General features: G+C 39.8%; 1 protein-coding gene across 11 annotated transcripts in view; it reads left to right on the forward strand.

Annotated features, from left to right (window-relative positions):
- The window catches only part of ank1 (ankyrin 1), a 232,977-nt gene that overhangs the window by 114,208 nt on the left and 103,741 nt on the right, over nt 1-15,028 (forward strand). For 10 of the 11 annotated variants that reach the window (XR_010000500.1, XM_062961437.1, XM_062961428.1 and 7 more), the window contains 5 exons: nt 6,994-7,092; nt 7,204-7,389; nt 9,746-9,844; nt 11,821-11,919; nt 14,506-14,604. Coding sequence is in view for 10 of the 11 variants with exons in the window: in XM_062961437.1 (XP_062817507.1) it covers nt 6,994-7,092; nt 7,204-7,389; nt 9,746-9,844; nt 11,821-11,919; nt 14,506-14,604 (582 nt within the window). In the remaining variant the exon portion in view is untranslated. Of the gene's footprint in view, nt 1-2,497; nt 2,763-6,993; nt 7,093-7,203; nt 7,390-9,745; nt 9,845-11,820; nt 11,920-14,505; nt 14,605-15,028 lie in introns of those variants that run through there. The other variant, XM_062961436.1, reaches the window with a different exon arrangement.

Consider the following 15,028-nt stretch of genomic DNA (forward strand, 5'->3'; position numbering starts at 1 on the left):
AGAGGCATGGATGATGGGTTGTGTTGTCAAATTTCGATGTTGAGGGGCCTGTAGTTTTGTTGTTTTGTGGGTCGCCGTGATGCCATCACTCATTTATATATATAGATAGATTAAAGCACCTAGTCCAAGGATTAAAATACAATACAAATAGAATGTAAATTTAAAACTCATAGTTTAAAATTGACTGAAATAAGAGGCCACCAGTGGGGAGTATTTTGAACGTTATTGTTCAAACAACCCTTAGTTTCCCAAGCTCTGTTTTCCAATCTATATTAAGAGATTCCCTGGCCAATTCATTGACAAACAAATGCTATTGCACTCATTAAAAAAGCTGTTCTTTTAATCAAGTTATTTATTCAACTCCATTCATAGATATTTGCAGGGATGTAGCCAACTTAGTCTGCTGCAGGGGAAAAAAGTAACATATCTTAACAACTGACAAGTTTTGTTTGGCACCTCTCTATAGTTGTGAAAACAAAGCTAAGTTTTGTTTGACACAAACTTAATTTTTTGTTTACAGTCCTCTTTCTAGATCCAGTTGTGGTAATCAATTATGATACATAGATATATAAACCCTTAGCTGTTAGATCTACGGATTAAAATCCATCTTTGTTGGCCTTTAGCAAGCCTGATAGCCATGCAGATTTTAATCATTAAATGAAAGTGTAAATTGATTTGTTGTTGAAGGCTTTCATGGCCGGAATCACTGGGTTGCTGTGAGTATTCTGGGCTGTATGGCCATGTTCCAGAAGCATTCTCTCCTGATGTTTTGCCCACCTCTATGGCAGACATCCTCAGAGGTTGTGAGTTCTGTTGGATATTGGGCAAGTGGGGTGGGAGAAAGAACTCTTGTCTGTTTGAGGCAGGTATGAATGTTTCAATTTTCCACCTTGATTAGTATTGTATAGCCTTGCAGGTCCAAAGCCTGACTGCTTCCTGCCTGGGGGAATCCTTTGTGGGGAGGTGTCAGCTGGCCCTGATTGTTTCCTGTCTGGAATTCCTTGTTTTTCAGTGTTGTTCTTTATTTACTGTCCTGCCGATGTACACGGTTCTATTTGCAGTTCTGCTTAAGGCTGGATCCACGCCACCAAATAATGCAGTTTGAAGTGCAATATATGCTCAGTGTAGCATAGAATAACTTATTGTCATTGTACGACAACAAAACGTGGAATGATGTCCAGGGTGGGAGAAACAGCTCGTGCCTGTTGGAGCGCGGATGAGCTCCCTCTATCAGCTCCAGCTCCATGTAGGGACATGAGAGAAGCCTCCCACAAGGATGGTAAAACATCAAAACATCCGGGCGTCCCCTGGGCAACGTCCTTGCAGATGGCCAATTCTCTCACTCCAAAAGCAACTCCGGTTGCTCCTGACACACACAAAAAAAATTCCTACTTGATAGATGCAACCGTCTTTTGGGTTGCTAGGTCAGCAACGAGCAGGGGCTATTTTTTTTAAAATTGTCGGGTGCTCACCCCGCCATGAGCTGGCCTCGAACTCATGACCTCTTGGTCAGAATGATTTATTGCAGCTGGCTGCTCACCAGCCTGTGCCACGGCCCGCCCAAGTCCCAAGTTTTTCAGATAAGGAAGACTAATAATAATAATAATAATAATAATAATAATAATAATAATAATAATAATAATAAAAAATAATAACAACTTTATTTTTGTATTCCGCCTCCATCTCCCCCTCTTTTTTCCTTTTTAAAATATTTTTTAATTATTTCCCAGTCCGTTTGTTTTCTTGGACGACCTTTATTGTTCGTGCTGGATTAATAAGATCCTAGAAATAATGAAATAATAGGAGCCCCGGTGGCGAAGTGCGTTAAAGCGCTGAGCTGCTGAACTTGCAGACTGAAAGGTCCCAGGTTCAAATCCTGGGAGCGGCTTGAGCGCCCGCTGTTAGCTCCAGCTTCTGCCAACCTAGCAGTTTGAAAACATGCCAATGTGAGTAGATCAATAGGTACCACTCCAGCAGGAAGGTAACAGCGCTCCATGCAGTCATGCTGGCCACATGACTTGGAGGTGTCTACGGACAACGCTGGCTCTTCGGCTTAGAAATGGAGATGAGCACCAACCCCCAGAGTCGGACACGACTGGACTTAACACCAGGGAAAAACCTTTACCTTTACTAGAAATAATGAACATGGACAAATTGACGTACATGCTAGCGAACAACATTCACTCTTGCCTCAAACAGACAAGAGTTCTTTCTCCCACCCTGGACTTCCATAAATATATAAACCTCACAACCTCTGAGGATGCCTGCTATAGATGTGGGCAAAACGTCAGGAGAGAACGCTTTGGAATACGGCCATACAGCCCCGAAAACTCACAGCAATTCTGGCCATGAAAACCTTGGGCAGCACAGACAGCAGACGCTTTGTGCCTATTCATCTGTATGGCAACTTGGGAGCCCTCTGCTGGCCACGGAGGGATATGACCTGCCTGCTCTCTTGCATTTGAGTTATGTAAGTAGGCATCTGAAGGTCAAAGAAATGCTGTGGAAACGGGCAGAATTCAGAATGGCAAGCTTCGGGCTGGCCCCAAAGAGCAGAATGTCTATTTCCAGGGCCAACTGGATGCCAGTCTTTCTGGCAAAGAACTGCAAGGAGACGCCAGAGAGCACTTGGCACTCTGTTTGCATTTTGCACTTTTGAATCATCCTTGCAAAGGTCCGCGTGTTGGGTTGCATAAACATGAAACCACGTTGGTTTTGGGGGTTGGCCCTCCACCTGAGCTGGGGATCCTTTTTCTAAGCAGGTGAGTAAACAAACAGCTGCCAGTTCCGGCTGTTTGATGGAATGTATGCAACCCCGCTTTGTATTTTCGGGGTGCATATTTACTTTTCTCCCTTGATCGTTCCATTCCTCTTTCTTAAGCAGGAATGAAGTTGATCCAGAATGCAGAAAAAGAATCTCGTTGATGTATTGTCAAAGGCTTTCATGGCTGGGATCACAGGGTTGTTGTATGTCTTTCGGGCTGTGTGGCCATGTTCCAGAAGTATTCTCTCCTGACGTTTCACCCACATCTGTGGCAGGCATCCTCAGAGGTTGTGAGGCATGGATAAAACTAAAAATATATATCTGTGGAGAGTCCAGGGTGTGACAAGAGTCCTTTGTCAGTTGGAAGCCAGCGTTAATGTTTCAGTTAATCACCCTAATTAGCATTGGAAAGGTTTGTCTCTTTCCTGGGGGGCATCCTTTGTTCAGAGTCATTAGCCGTCCTTGGGGCTCCTCTGCCCTCAGAGTGTTGCTTCCCATCTACTGTTCTGATTTTTGAGTTTTTTAATACAGATTTTGTTCATTTTCATGGTTTCCTCCTTTCTGTTGAAGTTGTCCACATGCTTGTGGATTTCAATGGCTTCTCTGTGTAGTCTGACATGATAGTTGTTGGAGTGGTCAAGCATTTCTGTGTTCTTAAATAATATACTCTTGTCACACCCTGGACTCTCCACAGATATATATTTACCTTCCTTGCCTAGTTTTATCCATGCCTCACAACCTCTGAGGATGCCTGCCATAGATGTGGGTGAAATGTCAGGAGAGAATGCTTCTGGAACATGGCCACACATCCCGGAAAATATACAACAATCTTGTTGATGTTTTCTGCATTGATAGCAGCCACACTCGGCTTTCTAAATCCTTCCTTGAACTAAACCCTGTACCTGACCCCACATTGATTCTCTGGCAGGAATCCTTAGAGGTTGTGAGGTGTTGGAAACTTGGCAAGTGGGGTTTATATATCTGTGGAAAGAACTCTTGTCTGTTGGAGGCAAGTCTGAAAGTTGCCATTGGCCACCTTGATTAGCATTGAATAGCCTTGCAGCTTCAAGGTCTGTCTGCTTCCAGCCTGGGGGAATCCTTTGTTGGGAGGTGTTAACTGGCCCTGATTGACTCATGATTAGCATTGAAAATCCCCCAGCTATGGATAAGATGTAGGTTTGTTCTGAAGTTGAATAAGTATGGAATAGATACATTTTAGAAATGTAACTCCAGATACACACACACCCTATACATGCACACACATATACTGTATATACTCGAGGATAAGCCTAGTTTTTCAGCCCTTTTTTTAGGACTAAAAAAAAAACCTCCTCTACTTATACTCAGGTGAGGGTCCCGGTGGGCTTATATTCAGGTCAGCTTATACTCAAGTATATATGGTATATTTATTAATTTTCTCTATTATTATTGGTATTGTTACATTTATTATTTTACTCTATTAATTATTGTTGTTATTTATTACATTTATTATTTTACTCTATTGTTGTTACTTTTGCATTTATTTTACTCTATTAATTATTGTTGTTATTTATTACATTTATTATTTTACTCTATTGTTGTTACTTTTGCATTTATTTTACTCTATTATTATTATTATTATTACATTTATGATTTTACTCTATTGTTGTTACTTTTACATTTATTTTACTCTATTTTTATTATCATTAATACATTTATTATTTTACTCTATTTATTATTACATTTATTATTTTACTCTATTTATTATTACATTTATTATTTCACTCTATTATTATTAAAAGGATACATAAGCACATTTACATTGATGAAGATGAAAATAATGATTTAATCAGAGTTGGACACTCATATCTTAAATTACAGTTTGATGTAAAGATTCAAAAACATTTAAACTACTAATTCCTCAAGTAATGTAATTTTATTGGTATCTCAGCTTATACTGGAGTCAATGTTTTCCCAGTTGTTTTGTGGTAAAATTAGGTGCCTCGGCTTATATTTGGGTTGGCTTATACTTGAGTATATACAGTATCTATACATACATACACACATATTCATTCATATGAGGATTGACACCTTTATAGTGTTTCTTTGGAGCCCCCGGTTGTGCAGCGTGTTAAAGCGCTGAGCTGTTGAACTTGCAGACCGAAAGGTCGCAGGTTCGAATCCGGAAGACTGGAGTGAGCGCCCGCTGTTAGCCCCAGCTTCGGCCAACTTAGCAGTTCGAAAACATGCAAATGTGAGTAGATCAATAGGTACCGCTCCGGCGGGAAAGTAACGGTGCTCCATGGAGTCATGCCGGCCACATGACCTTGGAGGTGTCTACGGACAACGCCGGCTCTTCGGCTTAGAAATGGAGATGAGCACCAACCCCTCAGAGTCGGACACGATTGGACTAAATGGGGAAAATCTTTATCTTTACTGTTTCCTTAGTAAACAGAAGATTTCACCTCCCTTTGTGTCCCTGTGAGAATTGGATTTTTGCAAAATGTAGAGACAAGGATTGGTGAAAAAGCTTCAGTGGAAACCCCTTTTTTCATCCTCCTTCTTAACTATGACTCGTTTGTAGTTGGGTGTTTGTAACTCAGGGACTGCCTGCATAAAATATGCTGTTAAGCCGAACTATTAATCCAAGACATAATCTTTTGCACAGCTGCTCTTCATAACTCCCATTGAAACGAACAGGAACTAGAGGCTGGGTCATCGCGGGCCGCTTTCCTTTCTATCCTAACAGTGTCTCCAGAAATTGCACTTTTATCTATTCACGCTTCCCACAGTTGCATTTTTCCAGGGTTGCTGCATGTTGGCAGATGAGAAAATCTGGCAGCTCTGAACAGTCTGTTTCTGACTTGCTACCTTGCATCATCATCATTATTATTATTATTATTATTATTATTATTATTATTATTATTATTATTTTATTGTATGACACAGCAAACAAGATAGATATGCTGGGTTTCGTTTCACAAAATCACAAGTCGAACACTTCCCAAGCGTCTAGGACTGTGTGATGTATTTATTATTATTATTATTATTATTATTATTATTATTATTATTATTATTTGATTGTATGACACAGCAAACAAGATAGATATGCTGGGTTTCGTATCACAAAATCACAAGTCGAACACTTCCCAAGTGTCTAGGACTGTGTGATGTATTTATTATTATTATTATTATTATTATTATTATTATTATTATTATTATTTTATTGTATGACACAGCAAACAAGATAGATATGCTGGGTTTCGTTTCACAAAATCACAAGTCGAACACTTCCCAAGCGTCTAGGACTGTGTGATGTATTTATTATTATTATTATTATTATTATTATTATTATTATTATTATTATTATTATTTGATTGTATGACACAGCAAACAAGATAGATATGCTGGGTTTCGTTTCACAAAATCACAAGTCGAACACTTCCCAAGTATCTAGGACTGTGTGATGTATTTTCGGATGATGCGCGCAGATCCCAGTAGGGTGGCCTTTTGCAGGTGACAGATCGTGATTTTGTCAATGTCTATTGTTTCCAAATGCCGGGTGAGATCTTTTGGCATGGCACCCAGTGTACCCATCACCACCGGGACCACCTGCACTGGTTTCTGCCAGAGTCTTTGCAGTTCAATCTTGAGGTCCTGATAGCGGCTGAATTTTTCCTGTTTAATAATAATAATAATAATAATAATAATAATAATAATAATAATGCAGAAACCAGTGCAGGTGGTCCCGGTGGTGATGGGCATACTCACTTAGAGAATAAGGAGAAATTGCATATCCTTCTACAAGGTTCAGATAAAAACTCTATTTTAAAACTGGCCCTTTCTACACAAAAAGCGCTGGCCATTCGAGAGAAGATGGAAGCTGAGAGCTGATACATTATTGCCGCTAACAAAATCCAAACTTAAAATTTACTACGGACAAGACACTTGTTTTACTTACCCCTGTCCTCGTTCAAACCTTTCCTTAGGAAATTACTAATTTTAACCTTTTTACTCTGTATTTGTCTAGGAGCGGGTTATTAGGCCGCAGGTCGGGATGTTTTGTATCTTTACATGGTTTTATTGTATGTATGCGTAAGTGTGTACGTATTGTATGTTTTATATGTTTTGATATGGTCAAAAGTGACTAATCAATAAAGAATTGTTGTTGTTGTTTCCCTATGGCGTTATTGGTGGGGTGCAGTGTGCACGCAGTTAGAAAATAAGAGCGATTGTTTCTGTGATTGCAGAAAGGCTTCACGCCCCTGTATATGGCAGCACAGGAGAATCACCTGGAAGTTGTCAAGTTCTTGCTCGAGAACGGCGCCAATCAAAATGTGGCTACGGAAGTGAGTACTACTTTCCCAATGCGTACTACTGGTCCAGTATTCTCGCCCTGCTTTCTTTCCATACATGGCTTTGGCATATCATGGTCTTCTTTGCTCCTTCCCTGCTCTCAGGACGGCTTCACTCCGCTGGCTGTGGCTCTTCAGCAGGGCCACGAAAACGTTGTGGCCCACCTGATTAACTACGGGACGAAAGGCAAAGTGCGCCTCCCGGCCCTGCACATAGCCGCCCGCAACGACGACACGCGCACGGCTGCCGTCCTCCTACAGAACGACCCCAATGCAGACGTCCTCTCTAAGGTATGCAGCAAAAGCTTGGATGAATTTCGAAATTAGGTGGCCTATCCTATAAGTAATGACCACGGTGGTGCAGCGGGTTAAACTTGCTGACCTGAAGGTCGGTGGTTCGAAACGGCGAAACAGGGTTGTTCGGGATTTTCAGTGTGTTAGGGTTAACTATCCAAAAATACACCGAGCATCCAAAATATGCAAAAACAGGATTCTTATGGTTGAGCATTCAGCTCACAGCAAGCAGAGCGTGAAGGGCCATGTGGATGTAAGGAATGTAGAGCTTAGGAGGCAAAGATCCAGAGATCAGATTTTAAAATCACAAAACATTTATTTACAATAACAAGATCTACATGTGTAGATAGTAACTGGGGTTGTTAGGGATTAGGGATGTGTTAGGGTTAACTAACCCAAAATATGCAAAAACAGAATCCTTATGGTTGAGCATTCAGCTCACAGCAAGCAGAGCGTGAAGTGCCATGTGGCTGTAAGGAATGTAGAGCTTAGGAGGCAAATATCCAGAGCTCAGTCTTTAAAATCACAAAAGGTTTATTTACAATAATAAGATCTACACTGGGGTTGTTAGGGATTTTGGGTGTGTTGGGTTAACCCCAAAAATTCACAGAGCATCCAAAATATGCAAAAACAGGATCCCTATAGTTGAGCATTCAACTCACAGCAAGCAGAGCATGAAGTGCCATGTGGCTGTAAAGAATTTAGAGCTTAGGAGGCAAAGATCCAGAGCTCAGTCTTCAAAATCACAAAAGGTTTATTTGCAATAATAAGATCTACGTGTCTAGATAGTAACTGGGGTTGTTAGGGATTTTGGGTGTGTTAGGGTTAACTACCCAAAAATACACAGAGCACCCAAAATATGCAAAAGCAGGATTTTTATGGTTGAGCATTCAGCTCACAGCAAGCAGAGTGTAAAATGCCATGTGGCTGTAAGGAATGTAGAGCTCAGGAGGCAAAGATCCAGAACTCAGTCTTTAAAAATCACAAAAGATTTATTTACAATACAGTAGAGTCTCACTTATCCAACATAAACGGGCTGGCAGAATGTTGGATAAGCGAATATGTTGGATAATAAGGAGGGATTAAGGAAAAGACTATTAAACATCAAATTAGGTTATGATTTTACAAATTAAGCACCAAAACATCATGTTATACAACAAATTTGACAGAAAAAGTAGTTCAGTACTTAGTAATGCTATGTAGTAATTACTGTATTTACGAATTTAGCACGAAAATATCATGATGTATTGAAAACATTGACTACAAAAATGCGTTGGATAATCCAGAACGTTGGATAAGCAAGTGTTGGATAAGTGAGACTCTACTGTATTAAGATCTACATGTCTAGATAGTAACTGGGGTTGTTAGGGATTTTGGGTGTGTTAGAGTTAACTACCCAAAAAATACACAGAGCACCCAAAATATGCAAAAGCAGGATCCTTATGGTTGAGCATTCAGCTCACAGCAAGCAGAGCGTGAAGTACCATGTGGCTGTAAAGAATTTAGAGCTTAGGAGGCAAATATTCAGAGTTCAGACTTTAAAAATCACAAAAGGTTTATTTACAATAATAAGATCTACATGTCTAGGTAGTAACTGGGTCTGAGCTACCCTAACTCCATTTCTCTAGGGTTAAGAGAAGGAAAATCTCCAAGCACACATCTCTCCTGATACACAAGCAGAGAGAAATCTCAATACGTACAAAACACACTTAGATGCAAAAGTAGAAGTCAAAAGTAAAGGCTTGCAGTAGAAAAGTATTCATTCTACACAACCAAACAGAATGAGAGCAGAAACAGAAAGAAGAAATAGATAAATTCTAGCTGTCAGTCAGGAGTCAGGGGGAAGGGAATCCCTCAGCCTATTCTAAACTAACTACTCCTCATTGAGGACTGGAGACTTGGGCAGAGTGGGGTTGAATCCCAACAGGGGTGAGCTCCTGTTGTTAGCCCCAGCTTCTGCCAACCCCGGAAGTTTGAAAGAAAACACGCAAATGTGAGTAGATTAATAGGTACCGCTTCGGCGGGAACGTAATTGCACTCTATGTAGTCATGCCGGCCACATGACCTAGGAGGCGTCTACGGACAATGACGGCTCTTTGGCTTAGAAATGGAGTTGAACACCACCGCCCAGAACCGGACTCGACTCAATATCATGGGGAAACTTTTACCTTTATCCTATAAGTAGCCGATAGAGCTCGCCCTGCCTTTGTTTAGCATCCTGAACTAAATCTTTTCACGCTAACCTGCACTAAGGAGAAAAGTATAGTATATAAGAATCTGATCCATTTTGGAGATGGCCTTAGACTCAGAAGTGTTTCTTTAAATTTGATCGCTCCCTTCTCTCCTTTAACAGACTGGTTTTACCCCGCTGCACATTGCCGCCCACTACGAGAATCTCAACGTCGCCCAGTTGTTGCTAAATCGTGGTGCAAGTGTCAACTTCACTCCCCAGGTAGGATCAGGTTCTGTTTTGATAACTTTGGGAGGCTGGCATGGATACAAATGCAGGATATTTTGGACAAGCTGCAAATGAGAAGAGGAACTGAGAACAAAACGTATGAGTAAAGGTTGAGGGGATTGAGCATATGTTCCGAGGATTCCCTAGACACTTGTTATTATGAGTCTTCATTCAGCCCACTTTCCTTCAGAGGAGGTCTGGATTCCTCTAAAGCAGCAAAAAAGAAAATGGGTTCCCTGGAACTACAAAGACAAGTATCCACTATTACAGTAATACAGAAATCATTAAACCTAAATTTAGTTCAATACATCAATATGAAAACAGATACAAAAGATACTCACATTGGAATAAAACTGTTTGCAGAGTATGCGAGTTTAAAACTTAGATCTTTCTGATCCACATAAAAAAAATTCAAAAAACAACTGAAAAAAAGGACTACAATCCACCTGTTGAAGACTCTTTTGAGTTGAAACCGGTTGTGGTTTTGAAGTCTACTATCCATAATAAAGAAACAAGAACAATCATTATATATAAGAAGAGGACTCAGTTTGTGTATGTGGAACAATCAATGAACTAAAGAACATTTATTGTTTACTAGCCTGGGGACCCAGCAATGCCCGGGTTATATAGAAAATGCATAAGGATGTGGGTGAACTACAATTCCCAAAAAATCTTGGTTAACCTTCCCCAAACTCGACCAGTATCCACAATTTATTTATTTATTATTTATTTATCTACTACATTTTTATTTATTTATTTATTAGTGACATTTATATCCCGCCCTTCTCACCCCGAAGGGGACTCAGAGCGGCTTACAAATTAAATTTACATACAATATTATATTATTACCATAGCACAATATGGCATTAAATTACTATATTGTATATATACTATATCACTATATTGTAATATTATTAGTAATATTACATGTAATATAAATATATATAATTAATATAATAATTACAATTGGCCATGTTGGGTCTGTGTGCCCGTCATCTGCTGGGTTCTCTGAATACCGGTGAACTATAACTCTCTGATTCCAATGTCAATCACCCCAAACACTGCCAGTATGAAAAGTTGGTTGTATTAATCTGTGTGCCAAGTTTGGTCCAGATCTGTCACTTGTTGATTTCAGTATTTTCTGAATATGGGTGAACTATAACTTCCAGATGCCAAGGTCTATTATCCCCAAACCCCGCCAGTATGCAAATGTAGCCATGTTGGGTCTGTGTGGCAAGTTAGGTCCAGGTCCATCTTTGGTGGGGTCCAGAGTGCTCTTAGATGGCAGGTGAACTATACATCCCAGTCCTTACAACTCCTATAAATCATGATGAATTCTCCCCAAACCTCTCTCTCCAGCATGTTGAGTTGCTGATCAGTTTCTCTGTTTGCTGTGTGCCATAGGAAACAATAGGAAAAGGTTAAGAGAGAGGCAGTGGGCGGGGTCATGCAAATGGAAGAGAAAAGAACACTGGGATGTGCTCGCTGTAACCTGCAATGTCCTGAGAGGAAGTGACTTGGTGGCTCCACAGCACTGGGAACTATAGCCCATTTGTGGAGGCTATCTTTGTGAGCAGACATACGTGCCACATACACACATACAGATTTTCACTTTTATTATGTGTATAGATGAGAAGAGGAGTAAATTCATCCTTCAAGAGAAAAATATTGTTTTTACTGTGAATGTAACAGTCCTTTGTTTGATTGTTTAACAACGCCTTTTGTATCTGTTTTCATATTGATGTATTGAACTGAATTTAGGTTTAATGATTTCTGTATTCCTCTAAAGCAGCCCATGCTGATGTGATATAAGTTGATGTGGATCCCAGTTTTGCTTAGACAAGATCTTGAGTTAAGTCCATGACTGAGCCCAAGAGTTAAGAAAGTATCAGCTGCCTATGAGACTTAAGATAGGTCAGATTTCGAGCAGCGTAACCCATTCTCCTCTTTTTTTCTCCCTACGCGTGCAGAACGGCATCACCCCGCTGCACATTGCCTCCCGTCGGGGGAACATCATCATGGTGCGCCTCCTGCTTGACCGCGGGGCCCAAATTGAGACTCGCACCAAGGTAAGGTCCGTCCCAAGGTGGACTTGCAGAAGGGAAGTCCACCTTGTTATTTCTCCCAGTAAGAGTTGGGAGAAAAATACTTTTGTTTTTTGGACTTCAACTTCTGGAAGTTTCATCCAGAATAAAAAAGGAGCTTTCCCAAGTTCTAGGCAGCAGCAGTTTTCTAGTTTCCAAGGAATTCTGACTTTCAAAAGTTTTCATGGCTGGAATCACTGGGTTGCTGTGAGTTTTCTGGGCTGTATGGCCATGTTCCAGAAGCATTCTCTCCTGATGTATCACCCACATCTATGGCAGGCATCATCAGAGGTTGTGAGGTTTTTGAAGCTACCGTGTTTCCCCGAAAATAAGACAGTGTCTTATATTAATTTTTGCTCCCAAAGATGTGCTAGGTCTTATTTTCAGGGGATGTCTTATTTTTCCATGAAGAAGAATTCCCATTTATTGTTGAACAAAAAATGAACATTTATTATATACTGTACAGTAGTTGTTATCACAAACCAGCATAACCAGAGAAACTGAATCCTATCAAGAATTTCTTGTTACTATCAATACAGTATTTCCATGTACAACACTCTATGGTACTTACATTTACCAATCCTGCATGCTCTGATGTTCTGTTCAGCGGGCATGCTTCCAAACAAAAGCTTTGCTAGGTCTTACTTTCGGGGGAGGCCTTATATTTAGCAATTCAGTAAAACCTCTACTAGGTCTTATTTTCTGGGGATGTCTTATTTTAGGGGAAACAGGGTAGGCAAGTGGGGTTTATATATCTATGAAATGTCAAGGGTGGGAGAAAGAACTCTTGTCTATTGGAGGCAAGTGTGAATGTTACCATTGGCCACCTTGATTAGCAGGCAACCTCTGAGGATGACTGCCATAGATGTGGGTGAAATGTCAGGAGAGAATGCTTCTGGAATATGGCCATACAGCCTGGAAAACACATTTCAACTCAATTTTCTCAAGCTTTGGGCTTCCTATTTCCATTCATGGCTTGTTAAGTGCAGAAGGGTCTACCTTGAAGACTTTTCTGAAACTAGTTTGTTTTTGTCTATTGATGTATTTTATATTGTTATTGTTTTTATCCGGGCTCGGCCGCCCCGAGTCCTCTTTGGGGGAGATGGAGGCAGGGTATAAATAAACTACTTATTTTTATTACAGTAGAGTCTCACTTATCCAACATAAATTGGCCGGCAGAATGTTGGATAAGCGAAAATGTTGGATAATAAGGAGGGATTAAGGAAAAGCCCATTAAACATCAAATTAGGTTATGATTTTACAAATTAAGCACCAAAACATCATGTTATACAATAAATCGACAGAAAAAGTAGTCCAAAACATGGTAACGTTATGTAGTAATTACTGTATTTATGAATTTAGCACCAAAGCATCGCATTATATCGAGAACATTGACTACAGAAACATTGGCTACTAACAAAGATAGAACTGCAAAAAATCAACGTACAGTAGCAAGATTGTCAGAAATTAAATCCATAAAAAGTTCAATCCTTGCTGCCTAGAGAAACAGCTATGGATCGCAGCAGGAGGCAAACTGCGTTGGATAATCAAGAACGTTGGATAAGCGAATGTTGGATAAGTGAGACTCTACTGTATTATTACAGTAGAGTCTCACTTATCCAACACTCGCTTATCCAACGTTCTGGATTATCCAACGCATTTTTGTAGTTAATGTTTTCAATATATCGTGATATTTTGGTGCTAAATTCATAAATACAGTAGAGTCTCACTTATCCAATAAACGGGCCGGCAGAATGTTGGATAAGCGAATATGTTGGATAATAAGGAGGCATTAAGGAAAAGCCTATTAAACATCAAATTAGGTTATGATTTTACAAATGAAGCACCAAAACATCATGTTAGACAACAAATTTGGCAGAAAAAGTAGTTCTATATGCAGTAATGCTATGTAGTAATTACTGTATTTATGAATTTAGCACCAAAATATCACGATATATTGAAAACATTGACTACAAAAATGTGTTGGATAATCCAGAACATTGGATAAGCGAGTGTTGGATAAGTGAGACTCTACTGTACAGTAATTACTACATAGCATTACTGTGTATTTAACTACTTTTTCTACCAAATTTGTTGTCTAACATGATGTTTTGGTGCTTCATTGGTAAAATCATAACCTAATTTGATGTTTAATAGGCTTTTCCTTAATGCCTCCTTATTATCCAACATATTCGCTTATCCAACATTCTGCCGGCCCGTTTATGTTGGATAAGTGAGACTCTACTGTATTATTATTATTATTATTATTATTATTATTATTACTATTATTATTAATAAATGGGTATCTAAAAGAGTGGCCACAAAGCGTGTGTCAGGGAGCTGAGCAAGTATTGCAAATTTTTGAATTCTGGATTCAAGATCCTCGACCTGTATTTGTTTTGCCATCAGTTTCTTTAAGCTGTGTTCAAAACAGCTAATGCAGAAAACAAGACAGACTTAATGAAGAAGATCTGGTCATGAAACAAAGCCATGTTCATTACTATAAGAAATTTCCCCCATTTTTCTCCTGCCTTCCCACTTGCTTTGCTAAATTTCACATCTTTTCTGCAGGACGAGCTGACGCCCTTGCACTGTGCTTCCAGGAATGGACATGTGCGAATCGCTGAAATCCTCCTGGACCATGGTGCTCCCATCCAAGCGAAGACCAAGGTGACATGTCCTCATTCTTCATATATGCACTTTATGGCCTAGTTATTTTTTATGCGTTTTTCATGTTTTTATCCAATCCATGTTTTATTGATTTGTTACTAATATGTTTTTATTGACTTGTTTTACTTAATGTGTTTTATTATGTCTGTTATGCTTGGGCTTGGCCCCATGTAAGCCGCCCTGAGTCCCTTCGGGAAGATGATGGCGGGGTATAAAAATAAAATTATTATTATTATTGTGTTGTCGAAGGCTTTCATGGCTGGGATCACAAGGTTGTTGTATGACTTTCGGGCTGTGTGGCTATGTTCCAGAAGTATTCTCTCCTGATGTTTCGCCCACATCTGTGGCAGGCATCCTCAGAGGTTTGTGCCGCATGGATAAAACTAGGCAAGGAAGGTAAATATATATCTGTGGAGAGTACAGG

The sequence above is a fragment of the Anolis carolinensis genome, unplaced genomic scaffold (genome assembly GCF_035594765.1).
Source record: "Anolis carolinensis isolate JA03-04 unplaced genomic scaffold, rAnoCar3.1.pri scaffold_8, whole genome shotgun sequence".
Classification (NCBI taxonomy): Eukaryota; Metazoa; Chordata; class Lepidosauria; order Squamata; family Dactyloidae; genus Anolis; species Anolis carolinensis.